This window comes from Acanthopagrus latus, chromosome 12 (genome assembly GCF_904848185.1).
Source record: "Acanthopagrus latus isolate v.2019 chromosome 12, fAcaLat1.1, whole genome shotgun sequence".
NCBI classification, from domain to species: Eukaryota; Metazoa; Chordata; class Actinopteri; order Spariformes; family Sparidae; genus Acanthopagrus; species Acanthopagrus latus.
The window spans coordinates 2577550-2597224 of NC_051050.1; the positions used below are offsets into that span (position 1 = coordinate 2577550).

General features: G+C 39.7%; 1 protein-coding gene across 8 annotated transcripts in view; it reads left to right on the forward strand.

Moving 5' to 3' along the window:
• The window catches only part of megf10 (multiple EGF-like-domains 10), a 77953-nt gene that overhangs the window by 45200 nt on the left and 13078 nt on the right, over window positions 1-19675 (forward strand). For 5 of the 8 annotated variants that reach the window (XM_037118036.1, XM_037118033.1, XM_037118034.1 and 2 more), the window contains 6 exons: window positions 1347-1559; window positions 4775-4949; window positions 7713-7833; window positions 8547-8710; window positions 13624-13726; window positions 16910-17056. In XM_037118036.1, the coding sequence (XP_036973931.1) occupies window positions 1347-1559; window positions 4775-4949; window positions 7713-7833; window positions 8547-8710; window positions 13624-13726; window positions 16910-17056 (923 nt within the window). Of the gene's footprint in view, window positions 1-1346; window positions 1560-4774; window positions 4950-7712; window positions 7834-8546; window positions 8711-13623; window positions 13727-16909; window positions 17057-18071; window positions 18162-19675 lie in introns of all 8 variants that reach the window. The other 3 variants (XM_037118040.1, XM_037118039.1, XM_037118041.1) reach the window with 3 other exon arrangements.

A 19675-nucleotide genomic window follows, 5' to 3' on the forward strand; every position in this document is an offset into this window, starting at 1 on the left:
TTTTGTATAAATAGCAAATGCACATGCATGTATTGGTCTTAAAATAAGATGTGGTCTGGAGCACTGATGGTGCATTGCTATCCTAAGGCAGCAGAAAACAACAATGCAATAGAGCAGAGCTGATAGGTTCACTCTGTGTTCAATTCCTTTCTAAATAAAAGCACAGATAATTCATTATCAGGGCATAGGTGTGAATTGATGTTCATGTGTAGTGTAATTTTGGCCAAAGAGGAGTTTTATAAGGCTCATATCACTGGCAATAAACATTTTACATGCACTCTTTGCATGGCATAACATCAACAACCTAGATAGGAATCATAGGGTACTAGGTAACATAGGTAGATATTATGATTATGATCATGAATATTGTGATGATGATGATGATGATGATGATCATCATCATCATCATCATCATCATTAACTTCCTCTACATCATCATCATTATTATTATTATTATTGTTATTGTTGTTGTTGTTATTAAGACAAACATGAATGTGGTTGGTCGTAATGGTGAAACATGCAGTACTGTTTCAGCCCTGTAGTCTAAGTTAATGTGAAAAATATGTCACTATTCTATGCAAAGGCTTTTACAGTGCTCATTAGAACTAGCTAACTACAGCATTTCTCCATACAGAACATACAAACATACCTGTGAATACACGTGAATGTTGGTGGTGGTGATGGTGAAACATACAATAGAGCTACAGCCCTTACACATTTGAATAAGAATGCAATTAACACACTGAAGCAGACACTATATCTACATTAGCTGTACTTCTTTAGATTGAATGTATGAGGCAGAGCAGCTAGCTGCTACATAATCAAACAGGTTTAGCAAGCAAACTTCACTCAGCAAAAATATAGATACGGAAACGACAAGTTAGCAACAGTCCCCAGACGTGACAAGAGCATTAATGTCATGTCATATACAGTTACACTTACAGTTACTTAATAGTTTAGTATTTGTAACAAATCAAGGAGCTGTTGTCAGTATGTACCATAGATTAGATCATCAGCAACCAAAAGGGGAGAGCTGATGACCTCAGACCTCTGTAATTAGCACCAGCACATGAGGGCGCTCCAGTCAAACAAATTGGTAGCAGCTTGGCATGGATACCGATAGAATATGAGGCTCTTTTCCAAAGAAATTAAAAGTAAAATCTAAAATAACCATGTTAAACTTGCACTATATGAAAAGAACCCATTGATAATTCTGTTATGATTATGCACTATATAAAAAAAATGGATTTGACTTGATGTATTTGCATTTCTTGGGAGAACTGTTATTGATCACCTACAACTAATAAATATTGATTGTGGATATCACTGTCTCTTGCTGTGAACAGGTGCCAGCACGAATGTGCCGTGGGTAATTATGGTGCTGGCTGTGCAAAGACGTGTCGCTGTAAGAACAGAAGCAAATGTTACCACACCAACGGAATGTGTCTGTGTGAGCCAGGATACACAGGGGTGACATGTGATGTCCGACTGTGTCCTGAAGGCCATTACAGCCCCGGCTGTGCAAGGAAGTGTCCGTGCCACGCCCAAAACACACGCAGGTACATAGAAATATTGTTCAGACTTAAATTTTGTCAGTTTCTTCAAATATTTCAAAATCTATGTGTTAAAGTTTGTATCTTTCAAATTCTAGTGTTAACAGACATCAGGAAGAAGTTTTCTATGTATTGTCTGCGTCTGTTAGTGTGATCATTGAACCTGTTTGCAAAATTTCTGCTGGAAGTTCATAACAAGATTACTTGAAATCTACTTGCAAGGTTGTGATCTGTAACAGTTGTAAAGCATACTTGTTTACACCAATACAACAAGACAAAACAGAAAGGCAACATCAGGTATCATGTAATATCAAATTTCACCAACGTGTCCTTAACCGTGAATGTTGTGTTACTGCCATGGTTGCAAATTAACAGGTGGAATGTTCCACTGGTGAACCTTCCATAAAAGCAACTAGGTGTCTAGCATTCAGAAGCGCATGCATTAGCATGTCTCCTGTGGTTTATAAGCTGCAGTTTTGCGGGTAATCCTACCGTCCTATTCGGCCTCTCTCCCAGTGTTCTGTCTGTGTCACTCTGTATGGACGATGGTGTGTTTCCCGGGGCAACTACAGCTCACAGTCAAATGTATTAGCTCTAAAACAAAACAAAAAAAACCCACAATAACAGCCCATCCATACCAGATAGCCACTTAAGATACAGTTAGGAAATGATATTGTGTCAGTTATTCTGACAGATTTTACATGGAGCTTGTAGTTTACTGAACTACACGGAGGGTGATTGGAAAATCCTCCACCAAAGGTACCCACCCACAACCAAGTGCCTAGTCCTGGCTGTCCCCAGGGGGAAGCTCTGAGCTACAAGACCACCAGACCACTTGACCACTTGGGTACTTGCTGCTGTACTTGGTAGGTTGGTTCAAGAATCTATGCAAGCATGCAAGACCTATGAGACCAAGTGCAAGTTCCAAGCCTATGTTTTCTATGACAAGACCAACCAATCTGGAAGACCTGAGGGAACACACTCACACCTTCTCCGAAAAATCATGCTGTATTGGGGCCAGTGACATTTTCATTTCCATCAACAAATTTCTACTCTTGATGCCTGGGTATCTCTCGTTGAAGTACAACACAAGGACTTCCAACAGCTCCACAAAAGCCTTGAATTCCGTCAGGAACAACTATCCACACTCACTGAAGGAAACAAATCTCTCTGACCCCAGAAACTATTTTTGGTCTACAATCATGCAGCATGAGAGCCAGTCTTGTTTTCCTTGCATCCCAGAGCACACACAGGATGATACAGTGTCTCCCACACATTCATGTATTTGTGGTGCTCCCCCAGTGCCAGCTGCAGCCTATCGTAGCAGCTCCCGGTACTTTGTAGTTTTTATTGAGTTTGTACCAGTTTGAATATCTCCTTTCTACTTTTTTCATATTTGTGTCTCTCCCAGTGACTGGAAGCCATGCCTACTTTAAAGCTGGCTTTGTTTACAATCGTGACCAGCTGGTCGCCCTGAGGCCCCAAACCCTCGTAGCCAGGGAGAGACCCACAGTACCGGAGAAGCCTAAGGAGGAGATGGTGAGGCTGCAGAGCGGAGGTTAAACAGAGAAGGAAGAGTAGGAAGTTTAAGCCCTGCATCCCTGTAGTTATTACTGGAAATATAAGGTCCCTTGCAAATAGGATGTACAAACTGGAAGCCCTCACCAGGACACAGAGGGAGTACGGAGAGTCCAGTATCAAGTGTTTCACGGAAACACGACTGTATGAGCAGATACCAGACTCCAACGCCGCCATTCCCGGCTTCCCTACGGTCCAAACCGACAGAGAGATGTTGACATTGTGGAATCCTACAAATACCTGGGTGTGGTACTGGACAATAACCTGGAGTGTACTACAAACACAGAGGCAGTCTACAAGAAGGGCCTGAGCCACCTTTACTTCCTGAGGAGGCTCAGGTCTTTCAATGTGTACTGCAGTGAAAAGATTATTGTGTTGGGTATGGACTCCAGGAAGAATAGCAATGGCTTCGCCAAAGCTAATGGAGATCCAAATAAAAGATAAAAGATAATGTCTGCAACTGGATGCTCCAGATGTTTTATCAGTCTGTTGTTGCGAGCCCCATCTTCTTTGATGTGGTTTCCTTGGGGTGCGGGCAGCAAAGCAAAGGATGCAAACAGATTGAATAAACTCATAAAGAAGGCAGGGTCTGTTGTTGGCTTTAAGCTTGTCACCCTGTAGGAGGTGGCGGAGGACAAGATGCTGGCAGACAGGACAATGTCTCTCATTACCTTCAAAAATCTGGACAAGCTTAATCAATCAGGAGGGATCCTATTTAACGCAGTTAGCTTAACCGTAACTTCCTCTACACAGAAGACGGCTATTTCCCAAAAGTCTAGAAGATATGCCCGGTTACATTTTATCCCCATCCAAGCTAGCTCAGCACTAAAGTCTCAAGTGTGCATGCTCTATGGCACCCCAGCCGGACAGCCACCACCACAATTAAAGTCTGACACTGGAAAACAGTCAGTATCAGTTACATAGAAATGAAAATGGAAAATATGCGTCAATCAAGATACTGGAATACCCTACTGAGCCTAATGCCACCACAGCCTGGGAGTGCAAGGTAGGACAGACTGTCATGTCATGTCATGTCATTGTCCATAGCCGCTTATCCCTTTCCAAGGGGTTGCGGGTTGTTGCTGCTGGAGCCAATCCCAGCCTTGTCACAGGGCGAGGGCAGGGTACTCCATGGACAAGTCGCCAGCTCATCGCAGGGCCCTTACTGATGAGCTATGTGGGGTTCAGTATCTCGCTCAAGGACACTTCGACATGCAGCTCAGCCCTGCCCAGAGCCGGAATTTGAACCACCAACCTTCCGATCACTGGTCGACCTGCTCTACCGGCTGAGCTACGGTAGGACAGACTGCAAATCTGCCAATGGGCATGCACTCTTCCTTTAGTGCCCTCCTCCATTCTTCCACGTATCTTTGATGGCTTGGATGTGGCTATCAGGAGCATTGGGGGAAACCCTGGTGCTCCTGCTGCCCACTCCAATAGTCAAAATAGGGCTGCCTGTGCTGCTGTGCAGAAACCCCAGGCAACACACCAAATGGCCGCATTGTTTCAGGGATACTAGGTCAACAAATAGTCAGTTACTGATATGTAGGAAACCTACATTTTAGAAGCACTAGTAGACATACAGTATGACCAACAATAAAGAACAAACTTTAACTATGGTATGTTCCTCTCTTTAACATCAGCTGCCACCCAATGTCAGGAGAATGTACATGTCAGCCTGGCTGGTCAGGCCTCTACTGCAATGAGACATGTGCCCCAGGATTTTATGGTGATTCCTGCCAGCAGGTGTGTCAGTGCCAGAATGGTGCTGACTGCCACAGTGTGACAGGAGAGTGTATCTGCGCTCCAGGTTTCATGGTAAACTTATTTTGTCAGAATGTCAGTGTATGCTTTATTCCACATGTCTTAACTGATGATGCTTCCACAGTCTTTGTGTAATGCTTATCAGTTAAATTTTCCAAATTAAAAACAGTAAATTGGACAACTGAATTCAATGCCCTAAAATGGTATTTTCCATTCATCAGATCACTGTATTATAAAACATTTTGGAATTGTTTTTCTATTTTTATTTTTATTTTTTTATTTTGGAAAGCTAGACAGATTTTTTTCTGATCTATTAGCGAAAGCAGCTTGTCCTACCAGTCTTCACGACTGCATTCTACTCTACATCTAGTCATGGCAGCACACAGATCCTGCTATCGTAGATGAGTCTGGTTAGTTTCTCTTGTAAAGACTCAGTATCTATGTACATAGATAGCATGTAGCTTAAAAGCTTTATAGTGGTTTTCACGTATTGGTCGAAAAAGCTAAACCCACATGCCCATGTAGCTAACATTAGCCTCCTCATGCGGTGTGTCCATCTACTTCAAGAACACTTGCGTCCTTTAATCAGACAGTTACTAGGCTATGCCTTATTTTCTCAGTTTCTTGGGATCAAGGTAGTTCTTCAGAGTGTGGTTGAAGACCAAAGCCCCATTTCCTAAAAAGTATCTTCAGAAGATAGTTCAAGTTTTTGGACCATACTCTGAATTATATTGTGGCGAATCATGTGTTCAAATGGTTTCAATAAATATACATTTATTTGCAACATGTATCCCATGACTGGGCTTCATTTCCCTAAATCATTTTCAGGCTAAGATGATCTCAGTCCATAAAGTTACATTGACAAAGATAATCTTGGTCTTATAGGAACAGTTCGGATATCTAGAAGTGAGGTTGTATGAGGTATTTATCCATAGTCAGATGGTAGTTGGCATACTGCCAGTTCAGAGAAGCAACAAGAGAACAGTTGTAGGAAGCTAAGCAATTCACTGGTGTGGACAGGGTCTACAGACAGAAGCATGGCTGTGCCATGGGCCCACATGGCCCACTGAAGCTCAAGCTGGGGGTCATCAGAACCCTAAACCATGAGACTGAGACCCTGCCCACAAAGAAAGGGGGGAAGGAGAAGGAGCAGAAGCACATCAGGGGAGAATTTAACCACAAGTGGCCCTAACAACTCTGACACTGAGAGCTCACACATGTTCTAAGAAAAAAAGGCTCTACTTCTTCTGGAAACTTAGGAAGGCCAAATTCTAGAGCCATATTCTGGTTAACCTTTACAGAGGAGCAATAGAAAGTGTCCTGATTGGAAACATCACAAACTTGTCATCCTTGTGATTAAATCTGCCCAGAACATCATTGGTATCCATCTACTGAGCATCTAGGACATTTGTAAAAAGGGGAATGTGTGTACAAAGCCCAAAGGGTACTAAACACCCACCCTAGCCACATTCATAGATATAGGAGTACAGATACAGGAGTATCCGCATCCATACCACCAGACTAAGGAGTGCAGTCAAACTTCATAATTCCACATTAAAACTTTATATAACACTTTATTAAAGAGATGCAACATGAAGGATTCAAACATATTCTAACAACATTCAGACCCTTGTGTTTTGAAATACTGCATACTGCAGATGTCTGATTATACCAGGTTTACTGCAGGTGACCACAGAGGAGAGAGTGAAAAGGCGGAGAGAAGAGGAGTGTCTGCTGTCATTGGCTATGGCTTGTTTTTGGCTACCTGACCTGTTGACCACATATTAAGCCTGCTATCCAACAGACAGTGCAACATGCCAGCAAGCTGTCCCTTAGCTCCTGGATTGCATCTCTGAACAGTTCCCACTTAAAGACCAGGAGCGTGCACTCATCTGCTTTTGATCTGGGGCTTCTGGTTGGCGAGCTCCAAAAACTATCAGGGACAGTGGAACCAGGGCTAAAATTCTGTTGTGTGCACTAAGCATGGAAGGATCTGTAGGCAGGAAGAAGGGTGACCACAGCAGCATCGTTACAGGAGACATGTGAGGGAAATGAGGGATTTTAATTCAAAAGCTCACAGAAGCTCTTAACTTCCTCCTGACTCACGCTGTTAATTCATCTGTGCAGTGGCGGCATCTGTAAGTGTTTATGAGGTAGATGGACAAAATGCATGACAAGGCAGATGTTAGCTACAGAGGCTGGTGTATTTAGCTTTATGATCATGGAGTGGCATAAATATTGCAGTAACATCACTATATGCTGTATATTTGTATAAACGCAGAATCTTTGTCATGAGATAGCACTGCTGCTGTGCATTTAGAGGGAGATTCAACTGCAATCGCAGAATCTGTGTGTGGCCATGACGGGCTGTAGTCCCTGAATGCAGCTATGATGATTGGTGAGACAAGCTGCTCATGCTAACAGATCAGACCTTAGTGAAAAAAAAACAAAAAAAAAAACGGCAGTATTAACCAAACCACTGAAAGAAATGAAACCTCTCCAGTTTTCTATTTCACATTTTCCCATAAATATAGAATAAGGAAAACTCAGAATTTGTAATCATACATTGATGTGATGGACGAAAAATAAGATTTTAGAAAACTGAATTAATTTTTCAAATTTTCTATTTGTTATTTTACATATGGAAACAGCAAGTGCTTAGTACTTCCCTAACTCTTCGTTTTATCAACGTGTAATTTTATGTGATAGAAATAATATCATTGTAATTTTTCAATGATCATGCCTTTTCAGTTTTGTGGTCATGTGCTATCATCACAGTCAATACTAGTTATTTTTCCTCTGCATTGACCTTCCCAGGGAACCAAATGTTCGGTCCCCTGCCCAGCAGGAACACATGGCATGAACTGCTCCTCCACCTGTAACTGCAAGAACAGAGCTCATTGCTCACCTGTGGATGGATCCTGCTTTTGTAAACCAGGTGAGTTCAAGAAGAGATGTGGAGGAGAGGAACAAAAGAGGAAAAATGACGGTGGAGGAAAGAAGAGAGGAGACATTATGACATACTGATCTCCAATTGTCTTGTGTTTATATTCCAATGGACTCAAAGAAGATAAATATGAATAGCTCAAACCTCAATGAGAGGCATGAGTTGTAATACCACAATTTAAGGGTCAATATTATAAAAGCATATTCCATCTAGCATCTGTTCAAACACAATGACTAATTTGTATTTTGAAGCAATTTATGTAATTCCAGCTGTGTTGATTCCATAACACACAATAATGGTCCACTAGTATTGCCTTAGTTATTGTTATTATCTTGTGGGTGCAAATACAATTCTATGAAAGCTCATCTACAAGGCTGGCCTGATTGACTCAATTATGACACAACAATTATTCCTTTCGGTCAAAGCAACTCTTTTGTTTGTAAATATTTACCTTTTACAAGGCCATCATAAGCTCTTTCCTGATGACTTTGCTGTCAACATTATTTTAGGTAAACTAGCTGATACCAGCTACTGTTGAGCAAAAGTAAGGTAGAGTGATTATATAAATGTATTCGGTAATAAATTGATGTCTAACATTTATTGCATTGTTGACAAGTTTATCAAACAGTGCAAAAACCCCACTGGGGTAGACTAAATCTCTGTAAAGTTTTGGTAACAACAAGGTTTTGACACTATTTAATCAGGCTGGCGTGGGGTGGACTGCTCCATCAACTGTCCCAGTGGAACCTGGGGTCTGGGCTGTAACCTCACCTGTATTTGTCAGAATGGAGGAGCCTGTGACGCATTAGACGGTCACTGCACTTGCGCTCCAGGCTGGAGAGGAGAGAGGTGTGAACTCCGCTGCCAGGTAAAAAGAATATAATGTCTCCTAGAATGTTACATGACATATTGTACATACTGTATTCTTTTGTTTGCAAGATATAGGAACAGTGTTCATTTTGGCAGTTACTTTGATTCGATAAGAATTTAGACAAATATGCAGACACATAAGGGGAAAAGTCTGAAAATCCAACTTTTTTCTTTCCTTTATATTTCACTGCAATATTAGGACAATACAGTCACTGATTTCTACATCAAATTTTTCTGTGATGGGATGAGTGGAACACATGCTACGTTGTCAGAAAAAAAAAATCATGAAGTTTGTTCCAACAATTTAATTAATTATAGACAATATGACTAAATCTTTTGGGTCAAAAATATATACAGCAACATGAATGATCAAGTTTGGTTCTTATAGAAAGTTGTCAATTAAATGTTCTTTGTAGCATGGCTTCTTAAATTCTTCTGAGTAATTCTGATTAATAACAGCAGGTGACTTTTCTGGGCCCATTTTAATAGGGCTTGTTTGATATACCTATTAGACTCAGCCACAAACACTACAATGGGAAAGTCTAAGGAGCTCAGTGCTGATCTGAAAGAGCTCATTATTGTTTTGAAAAAGTCACTTGGAGCCATTTCAAAGCAGTTAGAGGTCCCAAGATCAACAGTGCAAACAACTGGCACCCTGTGTGCCCCCACTGTCCTCCACTCAATGATGCTCTTAATATGACTATAGCAAAACAAATTAAACTTTGTCAACTTGCTGTTTATATTTACATGAGCATCTGTACCATTACGAAACACACCTCCTCCATCCATTCCATAGCTAAGGAAGGGTATAAACTGGACTAAGGGGGTCAAACGAGCTTGGTACGAATTGCCTTGTGTGGAAAAAAAGGTATCCCCCTTTAATATAAAATTAAAATGCAAAATTATAGTTAAAAAAGTAGTTACCAATTTTCAACCAGCTTTGTATCACTACAATGTACAATGTTAAACTTTGCTCCATTGGCCTGAACCCACAGCCCCCCATTTATGCTGGCAATAATCTCCAGGATCCTAGGATCACCAAGTGATATTAATGAACAGTTATGGGACAAAGCTGGAAGTTTCACGGCATACTCTGTGAAGCTTCATGAAAGCACAAACCAGACCAACAATGCGCAGCTAGCCATTTTCATCAGGGCTATTAATGACAAATTGGTGGCAACAACTGTTGAACTGTTGCTGAATTTGTTTCCAATGCATGGCTATGCCACAGCTAAAGATATATGTCAGCATTTAAGTGTACTGTTAACCCTAACCCCATTGTTTGTTATGACATATATGCCCTTGTATCATGATTAGGGCTGCCATATATTACCTACTGTATAAGTTTAACTATGGTGATTACATGCATAAATCATCTGGCTATATGGGGATAAACTGTAGGTTTATAACATAAATGAAATTCCCATAGCAAAATTTGTTTACAAATTTTACATGGTATTATATGCTTCGGCCATACATTTTGGCAAGAAGTGTATAATTCATTTATGGAAGATAATAGTGTATAACATATATGGCATACTCATAGTAAAAATGTATATATAGTAAAAGGATATATGTTGTAGTCTGTTTAGGGTAGGTGGGTTTAGTTTCCTGGCATGCTTTAAGACAATGCGTTTGAACCCAAAAGCCAAAATAAACGGTTTAACAATGAAGGTTCTCAGTCATCCAGGTCACGGTAAATCTAGGTGATGTATCGTAGGCAACTGGACATGTTTCTTGAAGATGTTTCATCTCATCATCCAAGAGGCTTCCTCAGTCTAACTAACTGGAGAGGAGTTGGCAGGCTTTTAAACTCGATGTGGGTGTGATCTTACAGAGTTGTTAAGGACACTTGTGGGTCGTTGGTCAAACCCCCCGTCATGTGGGTTGCTTAGGCTAGGTGAGCCCAGGCGTGAATGGTTGTTAAGCTGCCTGGGGAGAGACCTCAGTATAGCAGTGTAGGTAAGTGATCAATAATATCTTAGGCCACCGCCTCTGTTCAAAGGTGGTCGTTCTAGTTTGACATAGATGGATTCCTTTACTCCTCTGTCAAACAATATGTCTTCTCTGACCAATATGTTGACAATATTGTTCTTAAAGGAATGTTTTTTCTCCTTCAGGTGTAAGTAGACTGCAGAGTCATGGCCTGAGGAGTTGGCCCTCCTGTGCTGTGCAATTTGTTTATGGAGAGGTTGCATTTTCTCCCCATTATACAAATATGTGCATTCCTAGCTACATTGAACAGCATAAATTACATTACTCTGTTTATGCCTCAGTGTGTTGGTAGGTTTAATGTGAAATGGGATATGATTTTTATTAAAGATCTTCCTGAGTTTCTCAGATGTTCCTGTGCCATAGGGAATGACAATGTTGTTACATTTTCTCTTCTCCTCCTCTCTGTCTGCTCTGGATCTTATACCAGTTTTGACAAAGGTACAGTTTGGATTGCTACAGATTTTGAGTGCTCCCCTGATGTGCTTCTGTTCCTTCTCCTTCCCCTCTGACTTAGTGGGCACTGTCTGAGCCCGATGGTTTAGGGCAGGGATACTCAAATACAAATCTTAAATTTGATTTTTTTGACTCAATTTGACTCAAAAGTCCATGTATTGAGGTTGGTCAGGCCAGTGCAGTAATACTGTATAATTATAGCATTAAATATTTTAATCTGCAGTATCTGCAGTGTTACACCTTACAGTTAAACTACCTCAGTTTGCACATGCTCTAATGAGAATTAGTAGTTCTGGTGATGTGTGTTTTTTATGCTTGTAGTCTGCTGTGATTTGTATGTGTCATTATAAGCTACTGGAATTTCTAGATTTACTTTGGGATCAATAAAGCATCCATCCATCCATCCATCCATCCATCCATCTATCCATCCATGCATCCATGTTGAATTTTGCTAGCTTGTTGTAATTTGCCATCCTTATCTGTCATGCAGTGCACCTAACAAAGATGAGAAAATAAGTACAAGGTTTTTCCTTCATGTTGATGAAGGTTCACAGTCATCCAGACCATGGTAATTCTAAGTGCTATCACGATGGATGTTTCATCTCTCATTCAAGAGGCTTCTTCTGTTCAGGACTGCTCTAACTAGATCTTGATCAATCTACTGTTCAGATGTAAAACATGTTTTTTAAAAAACATATACACATTAATTTTGCTTGGGTATAAGGGATGCTTGTACAGTATAATATCTGAGGAGTGGCCTGATGGAAAAGGTGTGAAAAGTACCTTGCACTATTTTTGTAGCAGCCACCAGTGCTGGTCATTCATGGAACAGCATCAAAACGAACCCATTCATCTGGTTCAGAAAAAAGAAAAGAGAAAAAGAAACTAGATGAAGAAAAATGCTCACAGGATAAAGGTATGTTTTTTCATGATGTGTGGTGGAGGGGGGGCTTTAATGTCAAAGTTATAGCTATCTTAAGTGTTTGCTTTAGGAAAGGGGTTAAAATAAAATGTATGTGTCACATGTGAATGCCATCAGACTGATTGACTGAAGTGACACCTGTTTTAGTGAATTATAGCAGGTCCAGCGTGTTGGCGTTGCATTTGGGAGGGAGGGTGTGTTGTTAGGCAGATGTCTGTCATGTCTGCTGTATCTTCATCCGGTGGGAGCTGCTGTTCCGTCATAGACCTCCTCTGCTGTTCAATATTTGCCACATAAGAGTAGGAGAATTTTATTGTGTCCTCAGTTCATAGGTCTCTAATGTGAAGTGTATTAAACAACACTAATACATTATTAGGCCTATTGTGGATTATTATGGACTACTGTGTTAGTGGATTATTGTTAACTCTCTTTACCACTTTTATTAGAATATTTATTGTGACAACATCATTTGAACAAATTTGCCTACATTCCTACAGCTTAGTTATGTTTCTGATGTATAACTTTGTTTTATTCAAAAGAATCATAGTAACACAAATTTAGTGTTAACACAAAGTAAATTTAAAATAAACTGTAGTATATATGATAATTAGTTCTGCCCACAGAATATAGGTTAAGACCATATCATCAGTGAGGCACAAGTAGTCCACTATGACTCATCAGTCATTCATCTTCGTTTTATTATTCTAACAAATACAATGTGTCGAAAACTGCTTTAAAGTGACAACTTTGAAATTGAGTGCATGCTTTAAAGGGACACTGTACTGTATATTGCTATGTTTAATATAAAAACAGATTATGAATTTCTGCATTAGTGTAACATAACTCAATTATATAGTATATAGTATATTTTATAAGAATCTATTTTGCTTGGTAACCTGAGGAGTTTTGTCTTTGCAGGAGTAATTCTGAAATATTATGGAGCCGTAGACCAGGAAGCAGCACAGCCGCCTTCAGCACCACCGGACCTGGATGTTTAAGTTTTAAAATGTTTTACAATTTAAAATAAACATTTTTGAGGAACACTGCATCATTTTCATTTATTGACCTATAGTGGATCCTATTGTTTACCTTGTCTTGTCAATTTCTATCAGTTCAACTTGCTTGGGTTGGTTAACTTCAGATGTTTGATTTTAAATTTGAGAGAGGTTTTCATGACTCTAGCCTGCTTTCCTCTTAAAATGTAATGGATTGTTGAATCTCTGTGAATCACCTAAAAGGGTTAGGAATCTATCCATTGTAGTTTGACAAAATAGGCACCGCATAGAGCCATGATACAAACTACATACATTAGTTAATTGATAATGGAATGTTGGTCATTGTTTATTAGTGCATTTTATTTCTACTTATTGTGATATTTTACTAAATATCAATTTATAACAATTTATGTATCTTGTGTAGCTAAAATTCAATGTGCAAAAGAATCAAAGTTTCTCTCAAAGTGTACATTTCTGCTTCAAGTCATTTCAATAGACGTGTTACTGAAGTTCATCTCTGTGACGGTTACTGTTTGTCCTTCTCAGGATGGTACCTATGGTCTGGATTGTAATGAACGCTGCGACTGCAGTCATGCTGATGGATGTCACCACTCTACTGGTCACTGCCACTGCCTGGCTGGTTGGACTGGTAAGACTTAATAACAACGTCCTCTTGGCAGAATTTCCCATGCATTGTCTGATTACATTCTGAAAGATAACAGTATACAAAAAGCAGTCAGCAGTTTTCCACGACTTCCTGCCTGTTGTCTATGGTTTTGAACTAATTCATACCACACCACTGTGTGTGTATTATTGTGTCCTCATTAAGAAATGCTGGGTTATTTTATCTTCCCAAACCTTGGGTTGAGCCTGTTAGGTTCTTTTTGTGTTTTTTTCCCCATTGAGTTGGATCTTTTTTGGGTAACCTGGCTGCTGGGTTATAGGGTTGGGTCAGTCCTAGTGATGTTTGACACACCGCAGCTGACTGGACCTGTCAGGAGTGCCAACCTCCAAATTTCCGCTGCCTACTCAGCCTTGCTTTGTCCTCAGTGGCTCCCTCAACTGGGCTCCCTGACTACTCAAGAAGCAATGCATTCACCTCCTGCATTTAAGGGGAAAGTGAAGTAAAATAAATGGTTCGTATGCAGTTGTTTTCCAACCATCAAGTCACATACATGTGAAAACTAAGAATGTCTGTACTGTTGGATTATGTAACCATGTAGTACAACAACTAAATCGCTGCTTTAACATTAGCATTATTGAACACCACTCACCAGAAACCACCCCCCGGGGCAGCAAAACGTTGCTCTTTAATAGAATCATTTTGTTTATGCCTTACATATTACTGAAATTAATAATTGTAAATAATATTTATAATAAATGTATATAATCCACCAACTGCTTTGTCTGTCTCAACAAATCTAGGATAAATGTTAAGTTTTGTTGTCAGCGATGATACCTACACCTTCTTCCATTGTGAATTTGAAATTAATTTCTGCAGTGCTCGTTTGTAAAATAACAGCACATGATATTCATTTAACAATAGCAATTATAGCGGAGTCAGCAAAAGTCAGCATTAACCGGGAGAACAATTAGCTAGTTAGTTCAAGGTAATTCCGACGGCGATTCAGTAACACCTCCATTAGCAGTTACTACTTAGTAAATGTCAGCTAACTAGCTGAAGGTGCGGGACTTGCACAGTGCAGGGGTGCTTCTTTGTTTTTAGCAGTTAAATCAATACAAATTGAGGATTAAAATCATATCCATTTTATGAGCCAATTGTTGTATTAATACTACAGGCAGCATGAACATCGTGTCAATCAGCAAACAATTGTCTGCACATTTATGAGTCCTTTGTGTAAGCTTTGTTAGTCAGGATGGTTGGAGGCATGCTCATAACCCTTCGTAAAAGTTTCTGTGTAGTAATACTAACTCTATATAACGTTATCTTGATAGTGTAGCTTACCTTATTGTTTCAACCACCTAGCCAGAGAATTTCACTTTAGGAAAGAAACCGTGATGAAATTAGATCTAGGCTTGTCCCATAGATTGTGTCAGGATGTAGGGATATGGCTTTAATATTGTTGAATGGTAACAAGCTCAAAGCGCTATACATACATACATACATAATACATACCTCATTCACCCATTCACATACACACATTCATACACTGATGACGGAGGCTGCCACGCAGGCTGCCATGCAACTAGAGGGGGACCCCACAGAAAAAAAAAAAAGGCTTAACCTCACTTTTCTGCATAAATTGGAAATGCTGTGCCACTTCCTAGCCCATACAATCCCATATGTCCCAACCACTACGCAGGACATCACCAGATTCTCGCAGCCTCCCTCAACAGTTGGCAAGCTGATTCTTGAGAGCCTTGATGAGGATAGTGTGATCACAATCGAGCAGAGACTATGCCTTGTCCAAAGTTTTGTGTCACGTCTCACGGAGAAATTTAGAGACATGTTCTCTTATTATTATTATTTTATTTTTTTTATTGTTGGGCACGGGCTTGAGGGCAGGGCAGTTTGATCTCTGTTACTGGGTGAGTCAATCAAGTAAATCTTTTCCTGCCTAAGTTGCAGTATATCAATGCTGTTGAGAAATGAGTGGTCCTCTTCAGGTGGGGTTTTTTGGATTAATATAAGTTGGCATCAGCTCTAAAAGTATAATTTATATGTTCAGATTAATGTGTTGCTTTCCCTGCTGAGTCCTTAATGGCAGAAATGTTTTTTTCCTTATTTTGTTTGATTTGATTCGCCAAGTATTTACTAGATTTGTTAATATGATACATTAATATCAGTTCATTTCAACTAAATGTGTAAGATGTAGTGTTTATGGCTGAGTGTAATGGGTGTATCAAACATACCCTTTTGAAATGAGCCCAGAAAAGTCAATAGTCGTTATCATAATCACTCAGAAGGAGTAAAGAGGCCATGCAACAAAGCAAATTTGATTCACACAACTTTCACCAAAATTGGCCATTCAAATTGAATGTGTATCTTTGAGCCAGCAGATTTTCTCACATTTTCAGAAGACTCACAATAAATTCACATTTGAAGGAAACTTCATGATTTTTTTTTTTTTACCTTTGGGCCATTGATAAAATTCCAGCATATCTCTTTAGTGCATGTTTCAATTAGCACCCATTTTGGGTGGTAATATCAAACATCTAGCACCAAAACTGATGTGAACAGTGATTGGGCAACGGGACATATCAAATTTTGCTGACTATACAAGCAAAGATTTATTAGCCTAGAACTGTATGATGAATTTGCCAATTACCGTACATTGACGGCAGCTGATGCAGCAATCACACTCAGTATAAATTCTGCACACTGCATATCAATATATATATATATGTTTTTCACACCGTGTATGCATATTTATCCAGTGTTTATTCTTGATTTTTTTGCACTTTTTCTATTGCTTCTTTGCACTACTTGTACTGATTACATTGATTGTTATAGTGTACAATTACTTTTTTTCAGATGCTATTGTACAGTACAGTCCTAACAGATCAATATTACTTATTTGACATTATTCTTTACCTTTTTTTTAAGGGTTTTTTTTCAGTTTTTGTTGTCCTAGCTGTTGTTTTGGCTGTCCTCCCAGTACACCGGGGCAGAAAATAGAATAAAGATAAAAGATAAAATATTTAACATTTGGGTTATGTAGACATTTAGAGTACAAAGTTAACTCAAAAGTATCTCATTTTTTTTTCTTTGTGTGCATGTGTGTGTGTGTGTGTGTGTGTGTGTGTGTGTGTGTGTGTGTGTGTGTGTGTGTGTGTGTGTGTGTGTGTGTGTTTGTGTGTGTGTGAGCAGGTATACACTGTGACAGTCTGTGCGCTGCAGGGCACTGGGGCCCAAACTGCTCCCTCCCCTGTAACTGTAAGAATGGAGCTTCCTGCTCCCCTGATGAAGGAACCTGTGAGTGTGCTCCAGGATACAGAGGCACCAGCTGTCAGAGGAGTAAGCTCTACATCAGCACCACATGCTCCAAGATGATCACACAGCTGACACTTGACTTCAAGGATACAGAAGTTCATTTCAACTAAAGTCTTATTTTATCCATTAAGATGTATCCATCATTCCTATCAGGAATATTAACAATGTGCTGCTGAGATCTGGCAACATGTTGACATTTCAAGTACCTTTAAATTGTACTTGTACAGTACCACTACTGCTCAAACAGCAATAGTCAGTCAGCTACCCTGACTTTAGCTCAGAGATGAACAATTTCAATATAAACTCTTGTTATTTCCATGTATGTAAGACTGAAATTGTTGAACAGATTGTTATACAAAAAATACACTCCTGGTCGTTACCTAGATCATTTGTTAAGGATAACAGCATAGAACCTAATAGCATCAAGCTAGTTGATGTCCAGGAGGGCAAAGTTGTTTGTTTAAATAATTTTTATTGGCAAGTAAAGAATCTTGTTCATCAAGGTCTGTGAAAACAATGTTTTTAGCTTTTTGTTTGGTTTTGAGCTGAGCAATTGTTATGTAAAGTTATTACTCCAAAAGTAACATTTTTCTGGAATTTGTTAATGGCACTTTAGGTAAAGGCCTAATCACGTTGCAAAGGACATCTCAGGTCACTCAAAACAACCATCTTGTCTAGAAATCTCTTAGACACACATAAAACCCAGAGTCTTTATCATCGTTTTCTCATGAGCATAAAGTACATTTGTTCTTACACAGTTTAGATACTAAATAATCTTATTTGTTGACATGTAAAGGCATAAGGGTATAATATATGTGTAAGAATCATCATTTTTCTTGAAAAGCCAAACTATGCCATACAGACGCCTTCTCAAAACGGTTGTGTGCCCACAGATCCAGCCCATGTCTGTCTATCAGTCGCATCAACTGACGCACAGTTTCTCTATCAGAACCTATCTGTGAGGAGTGTCCTGTCTTGGGTTTTTTTGTCTTGTGAATTTCATGTTTTATTTTGAGAAGTAACTCTCCTCTCGTTTCAGGTCACTTGCCCTTCCTCTTGTATCACTGGTCTGACGTCTCCTCTAATCCCTGATTGTGTCCACCTGTGCTCCCTTCCCTGGTGTATGTATGTATGTGTCTTTGTCTTCCCCTGTCTCGTCACTAGAGTATTTTGTCGTGTCATGAATCTCCAGCTTTTCTCAAAGCCTGTCGAACCCGTTCTCTGGCTGCATTTGAGTCCTCATTTTGCCAGGCCTGACACTATCCTGGCCAGCCACCAGCTTTTCCATCTTATTTCATCTCCGCCAAAGCTGGTTCTTTTATAGCTTTCTCTTTAGAGTCCAAAGGCTACTATCTCATTATTTTGACATACTAAGTCGGTATTTTGAGATACTAAATCAATATATTGAGATACTATCTCGTGACTTACAGGATCTTTTTTTTTTTCATCACAATGGCGGAAATGGGCTTCCATAGACTTCTCTGCTTTCTTTCTATTTAGGGGCCAAACCCAAGGGGCAAGCAGACGCGTTTTCTAGGACCAGCGGTGCTAGGAACCCTATTGTAATTGTAAAGATTTTTTTTTTTTTTCCTCCGGTAAAAGTGGTGCTGCAGGCTAAACCATGCAAGGGAGGGTGGTGCAATTTGGAGGGTTGGTCCAGACACCTGCATGTACCTCAGACACAATAAACTACATATATCTGCCTGCAGGGGGCACTATAACCTAGGCCAGTGCGTTTTTGCCTATAATTCCCACACCGTATTTCGCACATTCAAAAACCTTTTATCCTCAGATTCCCTGAATGGAGCTGAATCACTTTGCAATGGCCACGCCAACTTCCACATAGAATGTTTTTTGGTTTTTTTGGGGGGGGGGTTTTTTTTGCAAAAACTGGAAAACCTACTTTTTTGAACTCCTCCTTGGGATTTTGTCCCATCTGCGTGAAACTTGGCATGAACACTCTTCAGCTGGACCTGATCTAAAGTTATCAAAAGAATTTTGCTCTGTCAAAAAATTCAAACATTATTAACAAACAAATTTCTGTAGCTAGCTATAAAAATGTAAACTGTTTGATATCTCGGTCAAACTAAATGCTATTAATACCAAATTTGAGATCCTTGGTTGCCATGAGACTGGAATATTTTTTTGAACGGCTACACCGATTTTTACAAAATTTGGTCTGTATGATGTAGGGCCAATCCTGAACCCATATCTTGAAGGTGGTCATGACTGGGCGTGGCTTATTACAACATAAACAACAAATATTAATTTCAGCCAAACTGTTGTGCTGATAGCTTTGATGATATGGTCTATACAATAAGACAAAGTTCTTCCATACCAAAAATTGCACATGTACTCCACAAGTGACGCTATAATGGATGCAATTGTGTTTTTGCCTGCAACTTTAACATTTTAAATAACACATTCGCAAACCTTATATCCATATGTTATATGCCTGAATAGAGCTGGGTTTTCTGACATATGACACGCCCACTTTTGCTGCACATTTCGCCCGCTACATCACCACACAAATCGAAACCTACTTTTTTCGAACTCCTACAATTTAAGCGCCATCTGCCTGAAACTTTGCACATAGAATCTCCAGATGTGTCTGGTGAGAATTGTCAAAAGAATTTTGGTACT